The sequence below is a fragment of the Dermacentor andersoni genome, unplaced genomic scaffold, assembly GCF_023375885.2.
Source record: "Dermacentor andersoni unplaced genomic scaffold, qqDerAnde1_hic_scaffold ctg00000033.1, whole genome shotgun sequence".
Taxonomy (NCBI): domain Eukaryota; kingdom Metazoa; phylum Arthropoda; class Arachnida; order Ixodida; family Ixodidae; genus Dermacentor; species Dermacentor andersoni.
In genome coordinates, this window is record NW_027314755.1 from 287823 (window position 1) to 312839 (window position 25017).

At 43.3% G+C, this 25017-nt stretch overlaps 1 protein-coding gene across 1 annotated transcript in view; it reads left to right on the top strand.

Moving 5' to 3' along the window:
- The window catches only part of LOC129381461 (uncharacterized), a 78424-nt gene that overhangs the window by 39813 nt on the left and 13594 nt on the right, over positions 1-25017 (top strand). The window contains exons 7-10 of the mRNA XM_055064342.2: positions 11843-11919; positions 13627-13743; positions 16359-16503; positions 20452-20911. Coding sequence (XP_054920317.2) covers positions 11843-11919; positions 13627-13743; positions 16359-16503; positions 20452-20911 — 799 coding nt within the window. The remainder of the gene's footprint in view (positions 1-11842; positions 11920-13626; positions 13744-16358; positions 16504-20451; positions 20912-25017) is intronic.

Below are 25017 nucleotides of genomic sequence, written 5' to 3' on the forward strand. Positions count from 1 at the left end.
TTTCTCGAGGGATTGAAGTTCTGACGATTCCAATGCCAAATATCAGCTGCAGTTCACACAATATGGGGCTGGAGTAAACAGGAATCTTAAGCTCAGGATGTACTAGCCAGGTACATGGGCAAGAAGAAACCAGTTTACTCGACAATGCACTGCACGAACAATGGGGAAGTTTGCGGCATTTAAATAATATGTTCTATTACTATAGTTGATTCATGTCATATATTATGGAACAAAGTTAGAAAGTCAAACATCAGAATTACAAGTTCTTAACGAGAAAATAAAAGGAATGTATTAGTTCTATCAAATGCACATAATATCACATCTAAACTGCACCAAATATGTGTATAACACACCATTCTCAAACAGACTCTTTCATGAGTAGACACCTTGGAAATCATGGCATACAGTTTAACAATTTCTCGCATCTACAAATGGTTCCAAAAAAAAGTTGTCTCCTATGGTTTTTTTAAGGTATTCACCCAATACAACACCGGTGAAGTTAAATACAACTTTCGGGGACGTTAAAATTGTAAATTTTATGCTTCTGTTCTTTTTTTCACTTAGCGATTTCATAATTTTTACATGAAAAACCAAATAAAGGTTATGATTGATACAGTTACCGGAATTTAAATATTTAAATCAGATGAAACAATTTCATTAAATCGGCGCGGAAGACAACCACAAAATATGTTTTTAGACCTACACGTGTTCTCTGAAAACAATACTGCCTCTGTCAATCATGCCAAGCTGGCATGATTTGAAAATGTTTACAAATTAACACGATAGGATAAGCAGTACATTAGCAGAACAATCGCTAACAAGGTTCAGCTAGTGCTTATCGCAGGCATTTCGAAAGAGCAACAGACAAGATGGAACGCAAACAATGGGCGCGGGCATTTCTGCTCTACTCTCTCCCCTAAACGGTACAAAAAAATGTATCAACAATGACTTGACTCAACGCTTGCAAAATTCCTTACCATAACGAGAAAAATGCTGTCCACCATTGACAGAAGAGAGAAACACCGGTTATTTCAATTACATCAACGTCGACTGCACTGAACGCTGTAATGCATATTTTTTTAACGAGCTGAAGACGCAGGAAACAAACTTCTTCGGCAGCACATTTCTTCGACTGTGCGGGAAAACACTGAACGATATGAGGCATTTATGCTAGCTGCGTATGGCGGAATAGATTATCTGCATGTCGGCTGCTCGATGCCTTCAGCAGGAATGGTTTAATGTTAAAATGCGAGTCGAATGTTGAATTACCTGACAAGAAGACAGCAGAAAAAATTGAGTCTGGAATTTTGTTCTTCGTGTTCTACAGGTCGAGATTGTGATAGGACATGAAATGTCCTTCCGGAACTCAGCCCACCTGTATACTTGTCAGGAACAACGCCAATAGCGTGCCTCTGCGCCACTATCAATTATGAAGGCGAAAGCCTTGGGTTGCTCTATGCAACGGCTCCTAACCGGAAAAAGCGGGTGTAGCCTACAGACAAAAGACACCATAATTAAGGAATGGCTCATACCCCGTAAACAAGCAATGATGTAATGGCTGCTAATGAACGAAGAAGCGAAAGAAAGGACGAAGGAAGGAAAAAGAAAGAACGAGAGGACCTTTAGGAATTGCATTAGGTTCAAGCATGTGTAGTTGAGTAGGTCGACCTACTGCGTCATCCGTTTACTTCACCATGCGGCTCGTTACGTTTTGAAAGAAGTCTGACCCCTCCTATCGCACAACCTAATGCACGACCACGTGACCAGCACGCTCTCGCCTTCACCTCTTACAGAAGCGTAACATGCTGCCGAACTTTTTTACTCTTCTTAATATAAAGGGCGTCCTAAAAACGTAGATGCATTTTAGCTGATGCAGAATGGGCTTTTTCAATGTCGAATGTCTCACTTTCGAGAAACATTTCAGAACTTTCTGCCCGAAAACGCCTCATGAGCGTGGTAAATGCGCACATGTATTTTAAATAAATAAACGTGCTATGTTTCTCCATTAAAATTCGGTGCCAAACATTTCTGCTCACCTGCACTTGTTTTAGATAGGCTATACCTAATGTATCAGGGCAATCATTTTTCGTATTGCTTGCAACTCTGACGCATACGGTTCTTTTCAAGTTTAGCAACGAAGACCATCAAAAGCAGCAGCGTTTATTTACGCCATAGCAGAGCCCAAATAGAGCACCAAGATTATATGCAGCCAGTTAGAACTCAGGTTCAGCTAGTCGCCTGAGCAATACCGCACGATTTACTTTGTCAACCTGTCAATTGGCATATGTGTTTTTCTTCTTCCCTAACAAGAGTAGGTTATTTTTGGCTCCTTCGTCCATGTACTTACAGGAATGCTACTGGAACCGAAGGAAGGTCACATCAAGAGCTGTCCGGTGTCTCTGGTAATATTTCCAGCAGGCCTTACACGGGCACGACAACCAACACACAGGCGCCACAGCCCACATTTGTAAAACACGTGATCAATCATCTGTGAAGCAGTCGAAGTTTGTAGAGCGCCTCCGCAACCGTACTACCGAAAACCACAAATGTGAAAGCTGTGGTAAACAGCTTCGCCGGGCTGATCACCTAGATGTCCATAGGCGCACGCATACAATCGAGACACCCTTCAGATTCGAAATATGTGAGAAATCGTTCCGGCACAATTATGATCTAAATGTCCATATGTGCACGCATATACGAGAAACACTACAAATGCGAAATATGTGATAAATTGTTTCGGCTTTCTCATCACCTAGATTGTCATAAGCGCACGCATACTGTCGAGAAAACCTACACCTCCGAAACATGTGGTAAATCATTCGCGCGGATGACGTATCTCAATAGACACCAGCACACTCACACGGACTAGAGGCCCAATGTCTGCCATAAATGTACTGCATTCAAAGCGAAACTCTATCTCAAGCGTCATCTCAAATTGTGTTGTAGCGAAGGAGCTTTCGTTTGCAAAATATGTGATGAATCCTTCATAGGCAACTCACGTCTCAGTCGTCACTGCCAAAGGGTGCACGAGGATAAAACACTGTCTGCATGATTTCGTTTCACGCAGAAAGAAAACCTTCACGGACACGTGTGCCTGAATACGTGCTACTTATGTGCAGATCCATTTGACGACGCGGTTCAACTGAATACAAACGTCGTGACGCCTAGGAGTGTGCGTCCGTAATATTCTGACTAGTGCGCAAGTTATAGAAATGCCGCGGGCGATTTATCTAACAACGTGAGAATTAAACGATGCAGGGAAACAACACTGACTTTCTTTGACAGGAGCAAGCAACATACTAAACGCATCGTAAGCAGAGAGCGGCTTCTCCTCATATTTAAAACCGCTGATTTAAATGCTCGTTTCTTAAAGTTAGTACACGAGACATTGTCGCCACAAGTATTTATCGCGTTTCAGCGTTGAAGTGCAGTGCAGGTCCTGGACCGCGCTATCTGTCTGCAGAACTACGTTCACGAAAGTAGCTTTAGCAAACTCTTTTCAAGACAAAGCCTGATGGGCTGCAAGTATTTGTTTTGTGTAGGTACAAGGTGAAAGTGTTCGTACAAGGTCCTCGACAACGTATTTAGTTAGAGAAGTGCATTCGGCAATCGGTTTTGATTAACCATCCTTTTGAGATTCTGTTGAGTCATTATAAGAAATCCTCTTATTTGGAAGCACTTAAAAATACGTACTCTTTTTCTGTCAACTGAAAAGTAATATCTGTCATTATTTGAGGATTTTGAGTGCGGTTGCCTTGGCCCGACTACACTTGTACGAGGTTTTACGAAAGTCTATAGCCACATTGTAGAGATAGAAAAATTTACTTCCCTAGACCTTTTTGTCAATGCATTCAATATTTTAGTTTTCTCTTTGCCTCTTATATTCTTACCGAAGATCTTTGTAGTATGTCATAAACTAAGATAATGACAGTAGTGAGACTATAAGATTCAAATAGTTTGAAGCTTCACGATGTGATATGTTCTTCTACAACATTTTAGTTATTCTTGTTTATTGTGGTAAAACCTCCAGCAGTTATAAATTGCAGATTTTATCCCTAAGAAAGTCGAATGTTTTGACTAGACATGCTCTCTACATACAGCTGTAAAATCTTAGTCTGATATGACAAACGCATCCGTGCGAGCAATGGCATGACAAGTAAGGTTCAGGTGTTATGCATATTGGCGCGCGTACTTGTATATCTCTTTACTTTAAACATGTTCGAACCGCTAGGAAATGCTAAGTTACTGCTCAGCGTATCACGACCCTGCATGTATCAGACCATTCTGGAACTTTCTCGGTGGTTGTCTGTTTTGTCTAGATTGCAGTCGAATCTTTTGTGATCAAGTTGTACGCGCGACGCGGATGGAGATGTGCATTCTAAAAGGCGTGCAAGCTCCATTGATGACAGTGGTACCTTCGACGAATCAAGTGGGAATAGCCGACGCTCATTAAACACTAACCACGTCTTGGATGATCGGCGGATGGGTCCGGCACCATCTTTCTGCCCGAGTATAACTTCTTTTGTCCGTTCACTCTCGCCCAATAAAGAGTATTTCGTCACCTACTGTTCTTGCTACAGCGTTGGCCTTGCAAAAATGATTTATATTGCCTAGAGAAATTCTGTAGACTTCTTATAGACGATTTTGCCTTTCTATAGATTTGGTCTTCTGGTTATTCAAAGTGTTCAGACTTTCCATAGACGAAAGTCGACAAGGTTTCTATATCTTTTTATCTACTGTCACTGTACCCATTATATCTCATTTCATACTCGCATTCTACCCCATCCATTTCCCCCAGACTCTGAGTCGCCACCTTAGTATCAGAACATTTACCCGACGCACTTCTGCTATCCCACTCAATCATTCGTTCAACTCGTTTCTTTTTTGTTACTCGGGCACTGACTGCTTGACCAGCTTTTCTAACACCACAAACGCATGCAATCCACGACACCTATGGCTTCTATTATGTTCTCTGAATGTTCCCTAACCTTTCCCTCCCCCAACACCCTCCAACGTCGTTTTTCTGCTTTCTTCCTTTTTTTCTGCTGCCTTCCCAGTGTTCTACTCTCGTCCCGTCGTCTTAGAAATCAAGCCACAGCGCTCATTTATTTTTCAGTCTCTCCTTTTACAGCCAGCTACCACCGACAACGACCACCAGTGATAACACCCAACTAACCTGTTGGGTGATGTCAGAATTGAATAAGAATTTTCAGGTCAGGTGAAATGTCAGGTGATTAAGAATTGCAAACAATGAGAAAACCTCCTTTGACGAAGGTAGGCGCTCCAGCCTTTGAGACATTTTATCCTTGTGTACCTTTATACCACTCTCTGTATTTGTCGTAACTTTCAGAAGCACACTCTTCGCAGTAGCCATGCTTATTAACACTGCCTCTCGAATCAAAAACATTGCTTTCATGCTTAAAATTGGAGACAGAATACTCTGAACCACTTGTTCCATACTCGAATATTTGGTTGCAGCCCGCAAGCTTTAAAGCAAATTTTTCTGAAGTATTCACATTATTTTTTAGTGGTCTTCGGTTGTCCATATCTATGTAGGAATTTGGTTTCAAAGACACACAACGCCAATACATCCCCACAAAATGCCTGGTAAGCTCAACATAACAAGTAACGAATAAACAATAGGTGTATACAATAACTACTATAGGGAAGTCTGGCTCTAGCGTCCACGGAAGCTGCAATGCGCGCGGTCCAGCCAGCATGGGAATTATGGAAAGTGCATGGATTTGCCTCGACTTCGTCCATCTGGCTTCAAATGACTTCGTAACGGACGCACACATCAACATGAATTTATCACGGGCAACCTAGTGCCTTAAGACCCTTGTCGCGTTTCCATTTGTCCACATCGACACGCTGAACCACTGCAATGAGTAGCAATTGTGCGCGTTCGCAGCGTCCTCACCACTTAGAAAAGCATGGATTACTCTGAAATTTACGATAATAAATGCGTACAAAGCGCAATCAACGAATCCACAAGAACGTCTGAATCCAAAAGCACGAAGATCAGACAAGTCCATGTGCTTGGCATCATTCCTATGATGGCTCAACGACTGCAGCGCCAGAGTTCCACGTAGTATATTGTAGGAAACACTATGGAATAAACCCAGCTTGTTTCACTGTGTGAGCGAACGTACGTACGGCAATTTTGAAAACTTCTTGCAACTTCTTCCGAAGTCGAAGCTCGTGAATCAACACGCATCCCACGAAAAAACAATGCATGTTCTTTTGCAAAAAGCGGGATCAGCACCAGTATTTCTCTGGAAGTATACAAACTGACTTCTGTAGACCAGGAAATTTTAGTAGGAAAAAAACCCGTAATTATTTTCTCTCATGTTAGCCTAAATGGTTAAAATCGGTGTAGGATGACAGTAGGCGCGAATTGCTTTCGCATAAATGTGCTAATGCGTGCACCGAAGTTCCTCAGAAGTGTAGAAAAAATGGTTCCTGTGTTGCTGTCACTGTAGCCTGTCTGTGTATTGGGATCCTTCTTCAATTTACTTCTAGGGGTGTTGCAGTAACCAGGGAAAGCCAAGGATACCAGGTCTGCACAGGTCTGCAACCTGTACAGCGGCGTTTGCATCCGTTTGTCTGATTTGCAAATGCATCGTATCACGTGCTTCGTCAAGAGGACTTACATGTGCGAGTAATGCGATGCATCGTTCGACTCGCGTGCGACGACATTCATCGCACATGCCACAATAGCGTATGACTCTTCCAAAGAATGTTAGAAATCTTAAGCCTGCATATTGCTAAGAGGGAATGTCGGTGCCGCGAGTGTGGCTCTTATTTGGGCGGGAAAGATAGCCTGTAGACGGACATTTCAGTGTGACGCGTAGTAACTATATGTACTGCGCTGCCGACTTCTTAACCATGCGCCGAGTGCAGATGTTTTTGAACATAAAATAGAAAGACCGTTGGGTTATGATCGATGCGTCCAGGAATTCTCTCGTCCATAGTTCCCGCTGAACTTACGACAATGCGGAAAAATCAATCTCGAATTTCATGGCACGCCTGAATTGTAATACGAAGCATTCCTCTTAAGTGTAGCGCACATTTTCCTAGCATCTTCCTAACCGTTTTCGTGGGCAAAGCGACACCTCCCAGATATAATGAAAAGATTGCTTGCCTTTCGCACGTGATGTCACAAGCGTCACTTTTCGCAGCGCGTAGTAAGTATAAGCGACGGACCGCCGGTTTGGGAACACAAATTTTTGTGATCGTGACATGTCGTACCTCCAGTATACATTTAAAGGGAAACTTTCTGTGTCTCACTGATTCGTCAGTGAGCGCCGAAAACGCACTGCAGGAAAGCCAACTTACACATCTGCGTTGAACACTACAGTTTACATTCGCAGTACCGCACCAGCGATGACTGGCCGGCCGGTCAGTGCCTGATTACGCCGCAAAGCGACGAGCGCTCAGCAAGAGTAGCGCATGCGCACAAAGTTCACTGGAAGCGCAAGCTTCGTCTGCTAGGCATAATGCCACCCCTGTCGCAATTAGGTGAACTTCCCTGCATATCGGAGGCAGCAAGTGCGCGTGAACATGGGCTCGCCTTAGGATGTGGAAAAATAAATCAAAGCCCTTTTCTTAAAGAAAAATGGTTCAACGCCACGCTACCCAGACGAACTATATATATATATATATATATATATATTCACCGAAGAAGAGCGGCAAGTGCGAAGCATTTGCAGTTCTTCATTTCTAGGAAGTAGGAAGGCAGCACTGCAATCTGTTGATAATAGAACAAAGTGAGCGCCCCCGTGAGGCGATAAGAACTACGTGCTTCATTCGAACAGAGCCCGAGAGTCAGAAGAATTAAATTAAATTATGGTGTTCTACGTGCCAAAACCACTTTCTGATTATGAGGCACGCCGTAGTGGAGGACTCTGGAAATTTCAACCACCTGGGCTTCTTTAACGTGAACCTAAATCTAAGTACACGGGTGTTTTTGCATTTCGCCCCCATCGAAATGCGGCCGCCATGGCCGGGATTCGACCTTGTGACCTAGTGCTCAGCAGCCCAACACCAGCCAGAAGAATTGTCACATCTGGTAATCATACACTATTCAGTGCTAACTTATTTTGCATACGTCTTCCACTTTCACGAGTCTTTACAGGAGCAACCATTCCTCCCCTGCAAGCTGGGCGCTTCACTTGACGAAAGCATGGAAAAAAGAATAATGACACGAATTGCTCACTAATAAACCCCACAAGGGCGACCCAGGCATAGACCTGTTTATGCACGGTCAACAAGTGCCTAAGGTACATAGAATCAGGATCCTGGGTCGGCACATCGAACGTTACCTAGATGTGCGTTTTACACTGAACCTCCTCGATAAGCAAATAAAACAAATCTCAGGACTAGTTCCGGATAGCGTCACGCAATCACGGCCTGTCTGAAAGGGACACCATACAAATTATTGAAGCTGTGGTGGTTAGTCGCTTCGCCTACCACCTCCCGTATCACCACCTCACTGAAAAACAAATGTATCAGGCTAATCGTCTAATCAGGTGGGCGGTTAAGACGCCACTGAGCCTGCCGATGCGCGCTAGCACTATCCGCCTCCTACAGACAGGTCTCTATAAATACCGTCAAAGAAATCATAGAGGCACAGAGGAGTAATCAACTTCTCCGCCTCACCCGAACCCCCACTGTGCGAAACCTACTCAGAACTCTGTGGTGTGAGCCAGGTGGCACGCTCCCCATAGAAGAGCCGTGGTTCCCCATTCCTGTAAGACTCGCAGCAAACATGCAACTCAAACCGTTTCCACGAAGCATGACTTTGCACAGCTATCCGGGCCGACGTAAGGCGCGGGCTGATTACTACACCCGACGTTACCAAAATCGCGAAGACGTCCTCTATGTCGACGCCGCGGTCGGTCCACTCAAAGGAATGGTCACTGCGGCTGCCATGACGGAGGACGGACGCATTACCATTTCTGCATCGATTAAAACAGCGCGCACAGATGTGGCTGAGGGGGTCGCATTAGCCCTAGTAGTGGCGCATGCGGCTGAGGATTCTACCATTACAGAAATCTGCACCGATTCCCAAAGTGCATACCGTTAATTCCTTCAAGGCGTAGCACCTAAGATGGTCACACACATTTGACAAAACTTTCCTTCCCTTCCCCACCAGGTGACTATCACGGGAGTACCTGGGCATGAGTGCCTCCCCGGGAACGAGCGCGTTAATGCGTATGACCGATGTCTTTCCCTCCCGACACTGGACGACCACTCACCCAACCCCATGGAAGAACCAGGAGAGGGGATCTGCACCTACCACCAGATTACCACATATTACAGGGATCATACACGAGATCTACCTCCCCCTTACCATTCCCTTACCGCCCATCCCAATTCGATCTGGTGCCAGATTCAGTCGAAAGCATTTATTTCTCCCTATCTGGCACATTTATTTCACCCTGATCTTTAGAATCCTCAATGTACCACCTGCCGAGCGCCCCTGGCAGATGCTTTCCATTGTTTGTGAAGCTGCCCCAAGACCATGTCGGTAGAGCCTATTCCCAATCCTTCCCTTTCCTCGTGGGAGGCCGCTCTTCGGCCACTTGCCCGGATGACCAGCTCTGGCTGGTGCACCGTGCTTGCCTAGAGATGTCGGCCAGCGGGCTCCCGGACATCTAGGGGCCCAACCACATTTAAATAGATCAAATGAACTTTTATCCATCCATCCATCTATCCTAACGTCACGTGAACGCTTTTTCTTGTTGGAAGTGAGGGCTAGTTCATTTAAATGATTTGGCGGAAAGCTAGAAAGGATTATCGGGGTGCCTCTGTTAGCATTCAAAGATCTGCAGTTTAGCGTTAAACTAGCGGCGCACTCTATCGTCTCCTTTTTGGAAGATATGCGATGTCATTTTATTCTAAATCCTGAAGTGCCGAAAGCGTCATTTGCTTTCGCTATGGGCGCTCGGTGCGCATGCGCGGTGATGCAACATCTTGCAGCGGCGAATACGTAGCAGACCGTTAAAGCGTCGTAACACAAGGCATGTCTGAAAAACGAAGCAACGAATACACGCCTCCTGTGTTCAGCTTCACAAACGAAGCAACCCTCAGTGCAAGACGTGACGATACTCAGGACGTTTCATCTACTCTGCGCGCCTACACAACGTGAGTTTTACCACTTGTAAAATTTTCATTGAATACTGTCACTCGCAGACGCGACGCAGAATGAAGGCTTTAACTGCTAGGCATTTTTTCTCACCCAAAACGTGTCTTTGTTGACGGCCAACTTGAGCGTTGAAATCCGTGACTTTCTTAGATACAAACGCGTCGTTGAACGGGTGGTGAGAAATATTGTCAAGTTAAGCGCCAAGTCTGCTGTTTAGCGCTTTGGGTAAGACTTGTCACAACGTGAAGCGAGTTTATTTAACAAGGAAAATATTTTTCGTTTGTCTGATTATTCCACTACACACACCCCACTGGGTGTTGTAAATCAGTCCCTGGTGCGATTCCGGATGTGACCATCGTATTTCGATGAAAGCGCACTACAAAAAGGCTCGCGTTTACCTGCATTTAGGTGCTCGTCAAAGAAGCCGCGGGCGGTGGTGAAAATTTACGTGCCGCTCCCCTTGTGTGACATGCCTTTTATGAGGTTATGACTCTTCAACGAAAAACCTTAGAATTATTCATTTTAAGCGAACTGCACAATTGCATTGCCAAGCCGGTAAGTAATTCCTGTAATTTTCCAAATAAAAAAAAACTCTTACGAAGGATATGTAAATCCTGCATAAAGCTATATTATCACGAAACATAAGCCCAGATGAGAAGCCGCAGGTTTCTTTCAAACGATTGCTGGTCCATTTGCCTGTGTTGTCTGAGGGCGACAAATACGTATAAAAGAGAAAACGTACTGTTTCGCAAGTTGACCCATTTCCCGCTTGAAGTAGTTTGGTCGATGAAATCACTTTAGTCTTTATTCTTTCGAGGGTTGTTTTACCACTGAAATTGTTACCTGAGTTCCATAAATAGTTTTAAAAGACGAAACTTGGCCGGCTTTATACAACAGCGATAAGTAAGTGGGAAGTCATGGTATTCCACGATAGCCTTTATCATTTGTGAACCATCCTCGTTGATCATCAATTCATTCCAATTCATCTTTTCGTTCTGGATTCTTCCAATTAAGGCTCGGCTACAAAGCAGAAATCTGTATTGTATATAGGGCAAGCCACTTAAGCCCATAATTTCAAATATTACCTAGACTACAATATAGTCCTCATAGCTCCTCGATCCATGAGTGATGAATCTAATTAGCGTGAAAACGCCATATCCATGACGGCGATGCCGAACTACAACAGGCATGAGGGAAGTACAACTGGCCATTTTTCAAATCTGACCACTGGCTTGTATGAGAATCGCACAAACCATCCACAAACTCTAATTTTTATGCTTCCACCTGTTTTATTATATGAATGAAAAATGTTCCATGGAGAAAAATATTTTTTTCCGAAATTGTGAGGATTCTGCCACTGTGGCAAGTGGAGCATGCATCTTATATAGCGAACTGTATACGGAAGCAATATAGCCGTTGTAAGTGCTCCAAGAGTTAAGCTGACAATGTTCGTTCAAGCCAATGTAGGTGGCGCTTCGACTGTTTTGAATGAGTGCCTTGCAACAGACATCCCCTTGAGCCCTTTGTCCTATGACAGCCAGCATAATCTGCGTTTAGTGAGAACGAAACATTGCAATTACTGTGTTAACAAAGCAGTAGTTTGCTTTTCTGAACATTCTTTTAACAAAACATCATTTCAACTTTGTTAGTCCCAGCTGTCAATATCTAACACGCATACTTTTACTATTGCAGCACTTCTGACGACGCCTGGCCTTACCTGTGGATCACGCAACAGCAGCCAATAATGGATGGGACTAAAAACGTCGACAGTATGTAGGCGATGGCCATTTGCCTTTAGCGCAAACAGGGGAGAAAAAACTATGCATAGAAAGGCAGGGAGGTTAACCAGAGGTAGTTACGTGTGGCTACCCTGCACGCGGGTGAGGAGTAGGGGGATAAGAAGAGGAAAAGAGCGGAAAGGGAAGATAGCGAGAAAGTCAAACGAGAATGTGGTGAGGGGTGGTGTTCCTAAAGTTTATCTTGAAGGCCTGCAAACCGCAGGAACCTTATTAACGCGAGTAAGGCCATCTGCGTGGATGTTATTTCAGAATATTGACCTAAAACCTTTAGTTCTCAGTGTGGACGATCGTCCAACTGGTCTAGTACTGTGTCTCCGGCCGCTATATCACGGGCAGACATAGATAACGTGTGCGAGTGCCTCATCGCTGCTGCTGAATGTGTCGCACGTGGGTGTGTTGGCCATTCAAATAAGGAAGACATATAAGTTTACAAATGCAACGCTTACCCACTGGCGGTACAGTATGGTCTTTTCACGTCGTGGTAATCTAGGCGGTAGGTGCATCCATACACCCGAGACAACCAACGTAGACGATACATGGTGAAGATATTAGAATCCCACAGGAGTAACGAAGATTCACGCGACATCAATCGCAGCCAAGCCGCAACGTTTGTTAGCAAAAGTGGAATGAAACAAACATGGCAGATAGCCCCTACGTCTACCGTGGCAGCGGTGTATTTATTGCGTACAAGCAGGCACTTCACCAGCCTCGCCAAGGTGGTTTCCGAAAAAGCCAGCTTAAGTCTGTCCTTAGTAAAAAAAATTGTGATCATGTGAATACATGCAAATGATACAAAAATATGCACTTCAAGTTTCGGAACGAATTCTCATATCAGCGAATTCTAAATGCACGCTCCAATGTGGTCGCGTGAGAAGCCGAGACTGTCCGTTCCATGCCGTGATCAATGCACTCAAAATTGAAATTAGCGCGTGTGGTTTGGTCTACCATTTCATTTGCCAAGCAGAATCTCAGTGGGTCTGTCGCGCTACCACCATGACACTTTTTCCCTTGAACCAATCAAACTTAGAAGACAAAGAAAATGTTTTGATACTGTCACGTGGTGCTAACGTTGAAGAAAACAGTAGCAATACTGTGAACGACAAAACTAACTTTTATTGGGCGAACCTGTGCCCACAAAACAGGCTACACTTATAGAACAACGATAGCGGCGAACACGGTCAGCGATTGTCGAAAATCAGATGAACGGGTCAAGCGCGTCGGCTTTTATACATCAATCGTCGAATGTTCCAGACTAATCACTGGGACCCGCGTGTTTTCCACAAATTTCTACACTATTCGCGTCGCGCATACATGCAATCAGATTACACAACGTTCGGTGACGGACTACAGACGGAACAATCGATAACATTTAAACTTCCTATACATGCAGGCGCGTCCTTTGCTGCGTGATAACATTTGTTAAGTGGTGAAACGTGGTCACCCGAGAAAGATAAACATGTACACGTGTCAATACGAATGTAGAGTGTGATGTGAAATTGGAGCGGCGTTTCAGACGTCTATACCTGAGGGTCGTAACGGTGCTGTTAAGTTTTAGGCATATAGAAATGACAAATCTTCTTTCCTGGCACCTTCTATCAAAACAATATATTCTTTCCACATGAATTTCCCTTGCACCGTGGCAAATTAACACCTGTGGTGTGCTTTTGTATCGTACAGGTGTCACTGACAATGGTGGCACAAGCTGCCTGCCGCTGTGGTCCCGCAGCAGCATTGATCGCACAAGGCCCAGCGGAAGCTTCGTAGGCATGGTTCAAGCGTCACCCAACATAAAAGGTGGGACCACGTGAGTGCACATTTAGATAACGTTATTGCAAAAGCACACAGAGACAAGGATGGCTACCCGCTGAGCAATCATGTTTGTACTCACTAATCTTTGCCGGGGAGGGCTAGCTTAGATGCGAGCAGTCACTGCATCAGCAATTTTGTGTGTTCGGTAAGCGGAGCTGGAGTTAACCTACGTACTAGTTGCAAGAACGAGGGTGGACAAGGACAAAGTAAAAAAAAAAAATTACGCAGCATATTGCACTTCTGTTATGCGTGAAGGCACACTTTCAAGTAGGCTACCTTGCTTACTCAATCCCCCTTGTGGAATATATGAACATAGTCAGGACCAAGAGGTTCATCTAAAAGAAAGCACGTAAAAAGAAACACAGGATGTCCAAGTTTACCGAGGCGGTGTAGCATGGGTGCGCAGGGAGCAAGAAAAGTGGACGAAAGTAATCCCAACATCCACACTACGGCTTGCCTCATAGCCGGATCCTAATTTTGGTACAAAAACGGCAGCATTTAGTTCTTTATATGTTAAATAGTTTCACCTCCATCAAATGTTTCAGAAGGCACTAAGTTATGCAGTTGCTGAGCCTCATATAAGGCAGAAAAATAACATGAGATGTGTCAAAATGCCAAGTAATATATTGCGTAATTGTACCATTTCTTTTTCTGGTAAAAATGCCTTCCCTATCATTAATGATCTCAAAGTACATATGCTCTTAAATTTAGCCTCCCGTGCAGAGAATGCTGGCGCTTTGGTATGCAATGGCTTCCGGCTCCCCTGAACTGTGCTACGCAAATCGCGTGTAACGGGGAGGGCGTCAGCAAATGTTCGTTATAGGTCAATCACCTGTAGTCTATCGGTGCTCCCCATAATGCAATCTTATTGATCACGCACGTTGCAGGTCATTATTGTTATTTTATTATTTCAATTTATTATAGTTCCAATATCATGCTATAGATGTAACAGTTCCCACCTTCCATATCCATATAAGTCCAAGACCTTTCTCATTTAGGCCTCCTAGATAGCAGTATATTCCCTCAATGCAATTCGTCTGTTTGCCTGAGGGATTCTGACGGCACTTGTCCTCGTCAGTTGCGACCCCTTTTCTAAGCATCCTCTTCGACTGCAATATTTGTTGTACCACTGTTCACCAGCTCACGTCTTACTCTTCATGTGCATATTTGTATTGTTTTGCGGAATACCTGGGACTACCAGTGCTGACGAATGGAACACGCAGTACCCCACGACTGACGGCACATCCGGCGTCTCCGGTAGGCTAGGGAATGTTTTCAGCCGTTAGTATACCACGCCTCGCCTTCAGGGAGATTGTGGAATCTAGCGTTTGCTATCGAGCACCACGCATTTAATGAGCATGACTGAATGAATTCTGGGTTTGTACCTGTCACAACCAAAATTCATCATGATGCACGCCGTTCTAGGGGCTTCGAATTCATTTTTACCACGAGAGGACGTTTCCGGTGCCCTCAATGTGAAACAGCATCGCCTCTGGCTCATGTAGTTAACGAAATGTCGTTCGTGTACCTCTTAGCTATTCCCTTGGGCTAAACATTTCTTGCTTCCCTTAAGTCATTTTATTGCTAAGAATTATTTGCCTCATTGAGTAGTCGCTAACAACCTAAGAATGGAGTGCAAGATCCGCCCGCAAGACCGAAGTATGACCATCTTTGCACGCTGAAAGCCAAGACGGCTGGGATCCGCTCGCACCTTGCTGAGTTTGCCGTGCTAATGAAAATTCCAAGGTAATCAAAAGTATCACTGATTAAATTTCCCAAGATTTAGGCTTCGACATATCACCAATGGCGCAGTCACTTGTGTACGGTGAAAATATCCATTTTAAATGCGCAACGTTGTTTGATCTCACGAAGTAAGCGAACCGAAGTGGATGGCGCATTCATGAAACTTGTGTTTGAGCTTCGTTTGTAGGCGACTATAAGCACTTTGCGTTACATAGGTAAGTGGGTAGGCCGGCCGGCTATGTACGCTCTTATCTAGCGCTGTTTAAATGAAAATGATTGTGTCCGCGATGACAGAACCGCTACAGTGGTGTCGGGCACAGCAGCCCGGCACTGTAGCCATTACACCACAATTAAACAAAAGCGCGAATGATCTTCCGAAAACCTTACGCATTTAGGAAATCTATTAGAATGAGCAACCATTACCGGTGAGGCGCCGTCATGAACGTTTTTATAGCCCCACGCTAGTATGTAGCAATTCGTCCCTGCAGACATAATATATAGGGTTGTATCAGATGCATCATCAACGTCTCATGCCGAGTAGGTTATCTTAGAGCCATTTCATTGTCAAAGCGCGACAAGAAGCGAGGAAACAAACAACAGGCACTTCAATATCAACCAGGCGCCGGTTTAGGCAGAAGTGACCCCGTAATAAAACAATGAACCACTCCCAAAACGCATGTTTGTCTTCTTCGTCGAAACTATGTTGTGTTTTCAGGTGTTTGCTGCTAAAGCTTTGAGGATCACTTGAGACGGCAGCAGAGCTGTCAGTTTCTTCTTGATTCTTGCGCGTTCATATTACGGAATGCTCCAGTCTCGTCACTTGTCGCCCAGTGTGAAATTTGCCCCTCTGATTTCAGGGCATACAGACAATCCTGAAAATGGAAGCACCGGTTTCCCACTGCCAGTCTACAGCAGCAGCAGTGCCGGCGGCGATGACGCAGTGGCCAGCACAAGCCGCGCGGGCATGGTGGAAGAATCGGGTGCACTGGGAAAAGAAGCTAGGTGAGCCAAAATTTTGCAAGAACTCCTTTCGATAGAACAACTCACTCGGGTGACAGGGAATTCCGTGTACGGCTCGTTGATGCTTACACTGAAGTACTTTTGCGAGGGATTCAAGTTCTGACCATTCAAATAAATCATGTGAGGATGCGCTCCTAAATATAAAACATCAGATACTGCAAAATATGGAAAACCGTTTATACACGGTAGGCTTATTTCTGGACCTGCGTAAGGCTTTTGACAGCGTAAATTATGGTATACTTCTGTGCAAACTCTGACTACGGTATACGTGGCAGAGCATTAGAGTTAATGAGAAGTTACATAACGGATCATTACCAGTTTGTTTCATATAATCAAGCCACTTCCTCACTTCTCAAAATACAGACTGGCGTGCCACAGGGATCCATACTTGGTCCTATATGATTTAATCTTTATACCAATAACCTTCCTAACATTTCTTCCTCACCTAAAATCATCATGTACGCAGACGATACTAATCTTTTCCTTGCAAATTCTTCCTTGCAATGCATACAAAAAGAAATAAATGATTATTTAAATTTATTATCTGACTGGCTTTACATCAACAAACTACAATTGAATGTCAACAAAACCAAAGATATAATATTTAGACCGATAAGCAAGCCATTGCCTGTTAATATAACTGTTCTATTTCAACCAAAGAGGCTAGAACAAGTAACAACGCAAAAGTTTTTTGGCGTATGGTTCCAAGAAAACCTCTCCTGGGACAATCATGTCAATAAGCTTTGCAATGATCTTAGCAAAGTAGTAGGCTGTATGTATAAAATAGGTGATCTAATACCTTTATGGCTAAAGAAAGCAATACACTACGCCCTTTTTTACTCGAAGCTAACTTATTGTCTTGATCTGGGGAACAACTACAACAAAAAACTTTGATAAGTTATTTAGCTTGCAAAAACGAGTAGTCCGAATTTTCGAAAACTACCATGGTAGGCCGCGTGACTTACCCACACACAACCTCTTCGGCAAACATTTATTGATCCGAGCAAATCAAGTATTTTATTATAGATTACTCTTACATATAAAAAAACACAGCCTCCATGTTGTCAGCATACCCACTTCTCTTCGATACCCATTACGTTATCAAATCAAGAAAATACCATTCACGCGTACTAACTACGGACGTCAGGATATAAAGTATCAAATACCAAGGCTACTAAACATTGTTGAGCCAAAAATTGACTTCTGTGCGCCTAATTTTAAGCAATGTATAAAAAACCTACTCATACACTATCAAATTATTTACACATAAATTGCTCTCACACTAAATTTTATTTATGCACTATATATGTATTCCTTAATCTGCGCGGTAATGCGATTGCACAAACAAAAATTGAAGCATAAATGTCTTTTTCACATAGTCATTGTATAATGTACACATCATCTTGTTTATTTGTATTTTCTACATCGCACTTGCTTGTTTCTTGTTATATTTGCTTTTTTCGTACATTGGATCATCATGTAAGCCGAACGCACTTAGGAGCAAGAGCCCCTGTCAGGCCAAATGGCTTTAGCTCTTGTTTCCCCTATCTGTAATGAAGAAAGGAAATAAACTTCAAACTTCAACTTCAAAAAAAAAATGCCATATATCAGCTGCTGTTCACACAGTATGACGCTGGCCTAAACAGGAAGCTTTAGCTCAGAATCTACTACCTAGGTACATGAGAAAGGATAAATCAGTTTTTTTGACAACACACTGCACCAGCATTAGTAAAGTTTGTGGCACTTAAAAAAATTCGCTATTAGTGTACTTCGAGCAGTTCCGTTTTTGTGTGATGTCATACTCGAGTAGAAAGTGAGAAACACAAGCATCAGAATTACACCTTTTCAAATCGGCAATAAAAGCAATGCGAGGATTCTATCAACTGCACCAAATAACAAAGGTAAAGTGCACTAAATAAATATGTAAGACAGCACTCTTAAATATGCTACTTTTTGAGTATATATTTCGGAAATCCTTGTTCACGTAGTAACAATTTCACGCGAAGTGAAAGTGTTTCAAAGTTGGCCACCGAGCAATATCCAAATGATGCAGCCAATAGGACTTCGTTGGTATATTTTTTGCGAAGTTCAATTTGTAAATTTTATGCCTTTGTTCTTTTGATTCTTAGCAATCTTAGAATATCTTGCATGGAATAAAAGAAGTCGTCAACATTATTATTGATAGAGTTGACGAAATTTAAATGTTTCAATCCAATGAAATTTTTATTGCAATCCCCGAGCAAGGCAACAAAGTATTCTGCACTTAGATCTAACTGAGTTTTCTAGAAACAGCACTTTCACTGTCGTGGCCTGCTAAAAAGTTTTCTAATGTTTATTTATTTATTTAGCTAGCCGTAAGTTGCTCATTAGATCATTTGCTCTCAATGCTGGCCAAGCTGCCATGATTAGAAACTACGTACATGTTAACACCACACGAGTTGAACCACACCATAAGGTTGTATGACTCGTGTTAACAACGGTAACAAGAACCAATATGCGTAAACAAATAAACAGATTACCGCAACAATAGCGCACAATGTTTATGTAGAGCTTAGTGTAAATATTTCTGTAGAGCAACAGACAAGAGGGAAGATACACTAAGCGCAGGCATCTTTGCTCTACAGTCCATTTTATTTTTTTCTCCCCTAAACGGTACGAAAGATGTCATACCAACAATGATTTGACTCAACGCTTGCATACATAATTAACTGACCGAGAAAAATGCTGTCTGCCATGGACAGAAGTAAGAGAGAAATGCAGGTTGTTTTACACCAACGTTAGTTGTAAAGAACAGTGTAATGCATATTTTCCTAACGATATAAAGAAGCAAAAAGGGACACTCCTTCGGCGACATATTTCATCTATTGTGCGTCAAAAAACTGAAGTATTTGAGGCATCGGTGATCGCTGCACATGGGGGAAGACGTTATCTACGCTTCAGCAGCTCCATGCATTACGCAGCAATGGTGTAACGTTCGAATGCGAGTGGAATGTTAAATGACTTGATACAAAGACTGCAGAAATATTTGAACCCGGAAATTTTTGCTTCCTATTTGATACGTATGGAATGACCTATGACGTATGATATCCGATGGGAAATTAATCCACCTATCCTTCGCAGAAAAAGCCCTAATAGTGCGCCTTTGCAGAATGACAGAACAAAGAAGACAAGAACAAAAAAAAGAAAGGCAGAAAGAAAGAATTGCAGAAAAAACGAAAGAACCTTCAGGTATTACATTAGGTTCAAGCATGTGTGGTTGAAGAGGTCGACCTACTGCGTCATACGGTTATTGACACAGTAGCTCGTTATGTCTTACAAGGAGGCTGATCCCTCTGATTCCACTCTTTAATGCACTACCGCGGGTGCAGCAAGCTTCCGCCTTCACATGTTAGAGAAGTGTATCATGCTTCAGTACTTTTGTTTACTATGAAAATAAGAGGCCTCGTGAAAACGCAGAAGCATTATAGCTGATGCAAAACACTTATTTTTCTCGCCGAATGTGAGACTGCCAGGGGCACATTTCAGGAGTTTTCCCTGAATTCTCCTTTCGAGCATGTTCAAGGCGTACGTCTATTTTGAATGTCTAGACCGGCTTAATTTCTTATCTAACATTCACTTGCAGGCATTTCCGCTCACCTCCACCTGTTTTATGTATGTTATGCATGATGAAATAAGTAAAGCATGGTTTTGTATTGCTTGTAACTCGAACGAAGATGGTTCTCACCTTCAACTTTAGCAACAACAACAACGATAAAGCACGAGTGTTCAATTTCTGCCAATCAATAGCCCAGAATGAGCACTAACTTTAAATGCAGCCTCTAGTGCAACCTCTAAATGTAGCATCTATTTTGTCAGCCTCTATGTTGCCAAACTTTCTTTTTCTCCTCCCGTAACAACAATCGCCCACTTTCCGCTCCTTTGTTCGTCTAGTTGCAGGAATGCTACTGGAACCAGAGGAAGAGAACTGCAAGAGTTGTGTGGTGCCTCTGGAAATGTTCCCAGCGAAAGGAATGCCTTACACGGGTATCCCATTGAACACACGGGCGACACAGCCAATATTTACAAAGCGTCTGATGAATCATCTGCGAAGCAGTCGAACTTTGCAGAACATTGCCGCAAGCGTTCTAGGGAAGACCACAAATGCGAAAGCTGTGGTAAACTGTTCCCTTGGGGTTCCCTTCTAGTTCGACATTACCGCACGCACACCGACGAGAGACCGTACAGCTGCGAGATATGTGATAAATCATTTCGTCGTTCTGATCACCTAGATGTGCATAAGCGCATGCATACAGACGAGAGACCCTACAAATGTGAAATATGCGATACATCATTTTCGGACCCATCGACTTTTTGTAGACACCAGCTCACTCACACTGACGAGAGACCCCATGTCTGCCACAAATGTACTAAAGCATTCAAAATCAAACAAGCTCTCAAACGTCATCTCAACTTGCATTGTAGATACCGAGCTTTCGTTTGCGATGCATGTAATCTATTCTTTATGGATAAATCAGGTCTCAGTCATCACCGTCAAAGCATGCACAGGGATAAAAGCACCGTATGAGTGTACGCATTGTGGATTTCGTTTCGCTGAGAAAGAAACGCTCGATGAGCATCTGTGTCTGTGTAATAAGTGCTAGTTATGTGGAAATTCTTATGAAGAAGATCAACTGATCACACACCTCGTTACGCATAGGGGTGAGCAGCCGCAATATTCTGACAAGTTCGCAAGTTAGGTAAATCGCCCGCGGCATTCGCATAATAACGCGACTGTGAGACTGTGCAGAGAAACAACGCTAACATTCTTTCATAGGCGTGAGCAATTACCTGAACACATCATGCGCAGAGACCGGCTTCTTTTGACATTAGAAACGGCTGAGTAAAACGCTGCTTTCTTAAAAATTAAGAGAGAAGAAGTCGTCGCCAGAATTTTCTCATTCTTCAGTCTCGAAGTATAGTAAAGGTCCTGGTCAGCGCGCACTGTTTGGAGAACTAAGTTCTTCGCGATCATAGATTTAGGAAACTGATTTCAAGACAAACTTTGATGGGCTACGAGTGCATGTTTTGTGCAACTAGAAACTTGAAATGTCCGTAGATGATTGTTGACAGCTCGTTTAAATAGAGTAGTGCTTTGTGGAACTGTCTTTTGCAGTGTAATAGAAAACTTTTAATTAACCATCATATTGGTGTTTCTGTTTGAATAAAAGAAAACACGCATCATTAGGAACCATTTAAAAAGTAGGGACGGTTTTTTATTAACTAAAAAGCAATATCTGCCATCATTTTCGGTTCTTCAGCCAGGTTGCCTTCGACGGACAATACTTTTAGGGGCTTTTACAAAAGCATAGCCACACTGTATGAATAGGAACATTTATTTCTTGTAACGTTTTTTCAATGCTTTGAATATTTTGGGTCTCTTTGGCGTTTGCATGCTTACCGAAATATTCATTACACCATTCATTACCGAATTGTTCGTTATAAACTGAGCTGATGACAGCAGTCAGACTTTTAAATTCAAATGATTTGAGCTTCCTTATACGATATGCATTCCATGTACAAAATGTTTCGTTATTGTTTTATCCTGGTAGAACCTGTGTCAGTTTTAAGGGGCAGTTTTTAATCACTTGGAAGTCGCATGTTTTGACTCGGCCTGCTCTCTAGTTAAAGCTGTGAAATCTTAGTCTGATATGACAAACGCCTCCGTGCGACCAATGACATGTCAAGTAAGATGCAGTTCCTATGCTTATTAACACGCGTACTTGTGTATCTGTTTACATTGAACCCGTTTAAACCACTAACAAATCTTAAGTTACTGCTCAGTGCATGACGAGCCTTCATGTATAAGAACACTCTCGAACTTTCTTGTCGATCATTTTTGATGACCTTTTGTAATGACGTTGTGCGCGCGACACCAATAGAGATGTGCATCGTTAGAGGCGCGTGAGCACCAGCGATGACGGTGCAATCTTCGATGAATCACGTGGGAATAGCCGACGCTGATTAGGCACAAACCACTTTTTCGACGATCGGCGCATATGCCCGGCACTAGCCTTCTGCCCGAGTATTACCTGTTTTGTTAGTTCCGTTACACCAAATAAAAAAGTATTTCCTGACTCAAAGTTCTTGCTACTGTGTTGTTCGCCGTTACAACGTGATATCTCGTTGTGACCGTATCATCATCATCATCATCATCAGCCTGGTTACGCCCACTGCAGGGCAAAGGCCTCTCCCATACTTCTCCAACAACCCCGGTCATGTACTAATTGCGGCCATGCCGTCCCTGCAAACTTCTTAATCTCATCCGCCCACCTAACTTTCTGCCGCCCTCTGCTACGCTTCCCTTCCCTTGGGATCCAGTCCGTAACCCTTAATGACCATCGGTTATCTTCCCTCCTCATTACATGTCCTGCCCATGCCCATTTCTTTTTCTTGATTTCAACTAAGATGTCATTAACTCGCGTTTGTTCCCTCACCCAATCTGCTCTTTTCTTATCCCTTAACGTTACACCTATCATTCTTCTTTCCATAGCTCGTTGCGTCGTCCTCAATTTGAGTAGAACCCTTTTCGTAACCCTCCAGGTTTCTGCCCCGTACGTGAGTACTGGTAAGACACAGCTATTATACACTTTTCTCTTGAGGGATAATGGCAACCTGCTGTTCATTATCTGCGAATGCCTGCCAAACGCACCCAAGCCCATTCTTATTCTTCTGATTATTTCACTCTCATGATCTGGATCAGCAGTCACTACCTGTCCTAAGTAGATGTATTCTCTTACCACTTCCAGTGCCTCGCTACCTATCGTAAACTGCTGTTCCCTTCCGAGACTGTTAAACATTACTTTAGTTTTCTGCACATTAATTTTTAGACCCACTCTTCTGCTTTGCCTCTCCAGGTGAGTGAGCATGCATTGCAATTGGTCCCCTGAGTTACTAAGCAAGGCAATATCATCAGCGAATCGCAAGTTACTAAGGTATTCTCCATTAATTTTTATCCCCAATTCTTCCCAATCCAGGTCTCTGAATACCTCCTGTAAACACGCTGTGAATAGCATTGGAGAGATCGTATCTCCCTGCCTGACGCCTTTCTTTATTGGGATTTTGTTGCTTTCTTTATGGAGGACTACGGTGGCTGTGGAGCCGCTATAGATATTTTTCAGTATTTTTACATACGGCTCGTCTACACCCTGATTCCTTAATGCCTCCATGACTGCTGAGGTTTCGACAGAATCAAACGCTTTCTCATAATCAATGAAAGCTATATATAAGGGTTGGTTATATTCCGCACATTTCTCTATCACCTGATTGATAGTGTGAATATGATCTATTGTTGAGTAGCCTTTACGGAATCCTGCCTGGTCCTTTGCTTGACAGAAGTCTAAGGTGTTCCTGATTCTATTTGCGATTACCTTAGTAAATATTTTGTAGGCAACGGACAGTAAGCTGATCGGTCTATAATTTTTCAAGTCTTTGGCGTCCCCTTTCTTATGGATTAGGATTATGTTAGCGTTCTTCCAAGATTCCGGTACGCTCGACGTCATGAGGCATTGCGTATACAGGGTGGCCAGTTTCTATGGAACAATCTGACCACCATCCTTCAACAAATCTGCTGTTACCTGATCCTCCCCAGCTGCCTTCCCCCTTTGCATTTCTCCCAAGGCTTTCTTTACTTCTTCCGGCGTTACCTTTGGGACTTCGAATTCCTCTACACTATTTTCTCTTCCATTATCGTCGTGGGTGCCACTGGTACTGTATAAATCTCTATAGAACTCCTCAGCCACTTGAACTATCTCATCCATATTAGTAATGATATTGCCGGCTTTGTCTCTTAACGCATACATCTGATTCTTGCCAATTCCTAGTTTCTTCTTCACTGTTTTTAGGCTTCCGCCATTCCTGAGAGCATGTTCAATTCTATCCATATTATACTTCCTTATGTCAGCTGTCTTACGCTTGTTGATTAACTTCGAAAGTTCTGCCAGTTCTATTCTAGCTGTAGGGTTAGAGGCTTTCATACATTGGCGTTTCTTGATCAGATCTTTCGTCGCCTGCGATAGTTTACTGGTATCCTGCCTAATCGAGTTACCACCGACTTCCATTGCACACTTCTTAATGATGCCCACAAGATTGTCGTTCATTGCTTCAACACTAAGGTCCTCTTCCTGAGTTAAAGCCGAATACCTGTTCTGTAGCTTGATCTGGAATTCCTCTATTTTCCCTCTTACCGCTAACTCATTGATCGGCTTCTTATGTACCAGTTTCTTCCGTTCCCTCCTCAGGTCTAGGCTAATTCGAGTTCTTACCATCCTGTGGTCACTGCAGCGCACCTTGCCGAGCACGTCCACATCTTGTATGATGCCAGGGTTAGCGCAGAGTATGAAGTCTATTTCATTTCTAGTCTCGCCGTTCGGGCTCCTCCACGTCCACTTTCGGCTATCCCGCTTGCGGAAGAAAGTATTCATTATCCTCATATTATTCTGTTCCGCAAACTCGACTAAT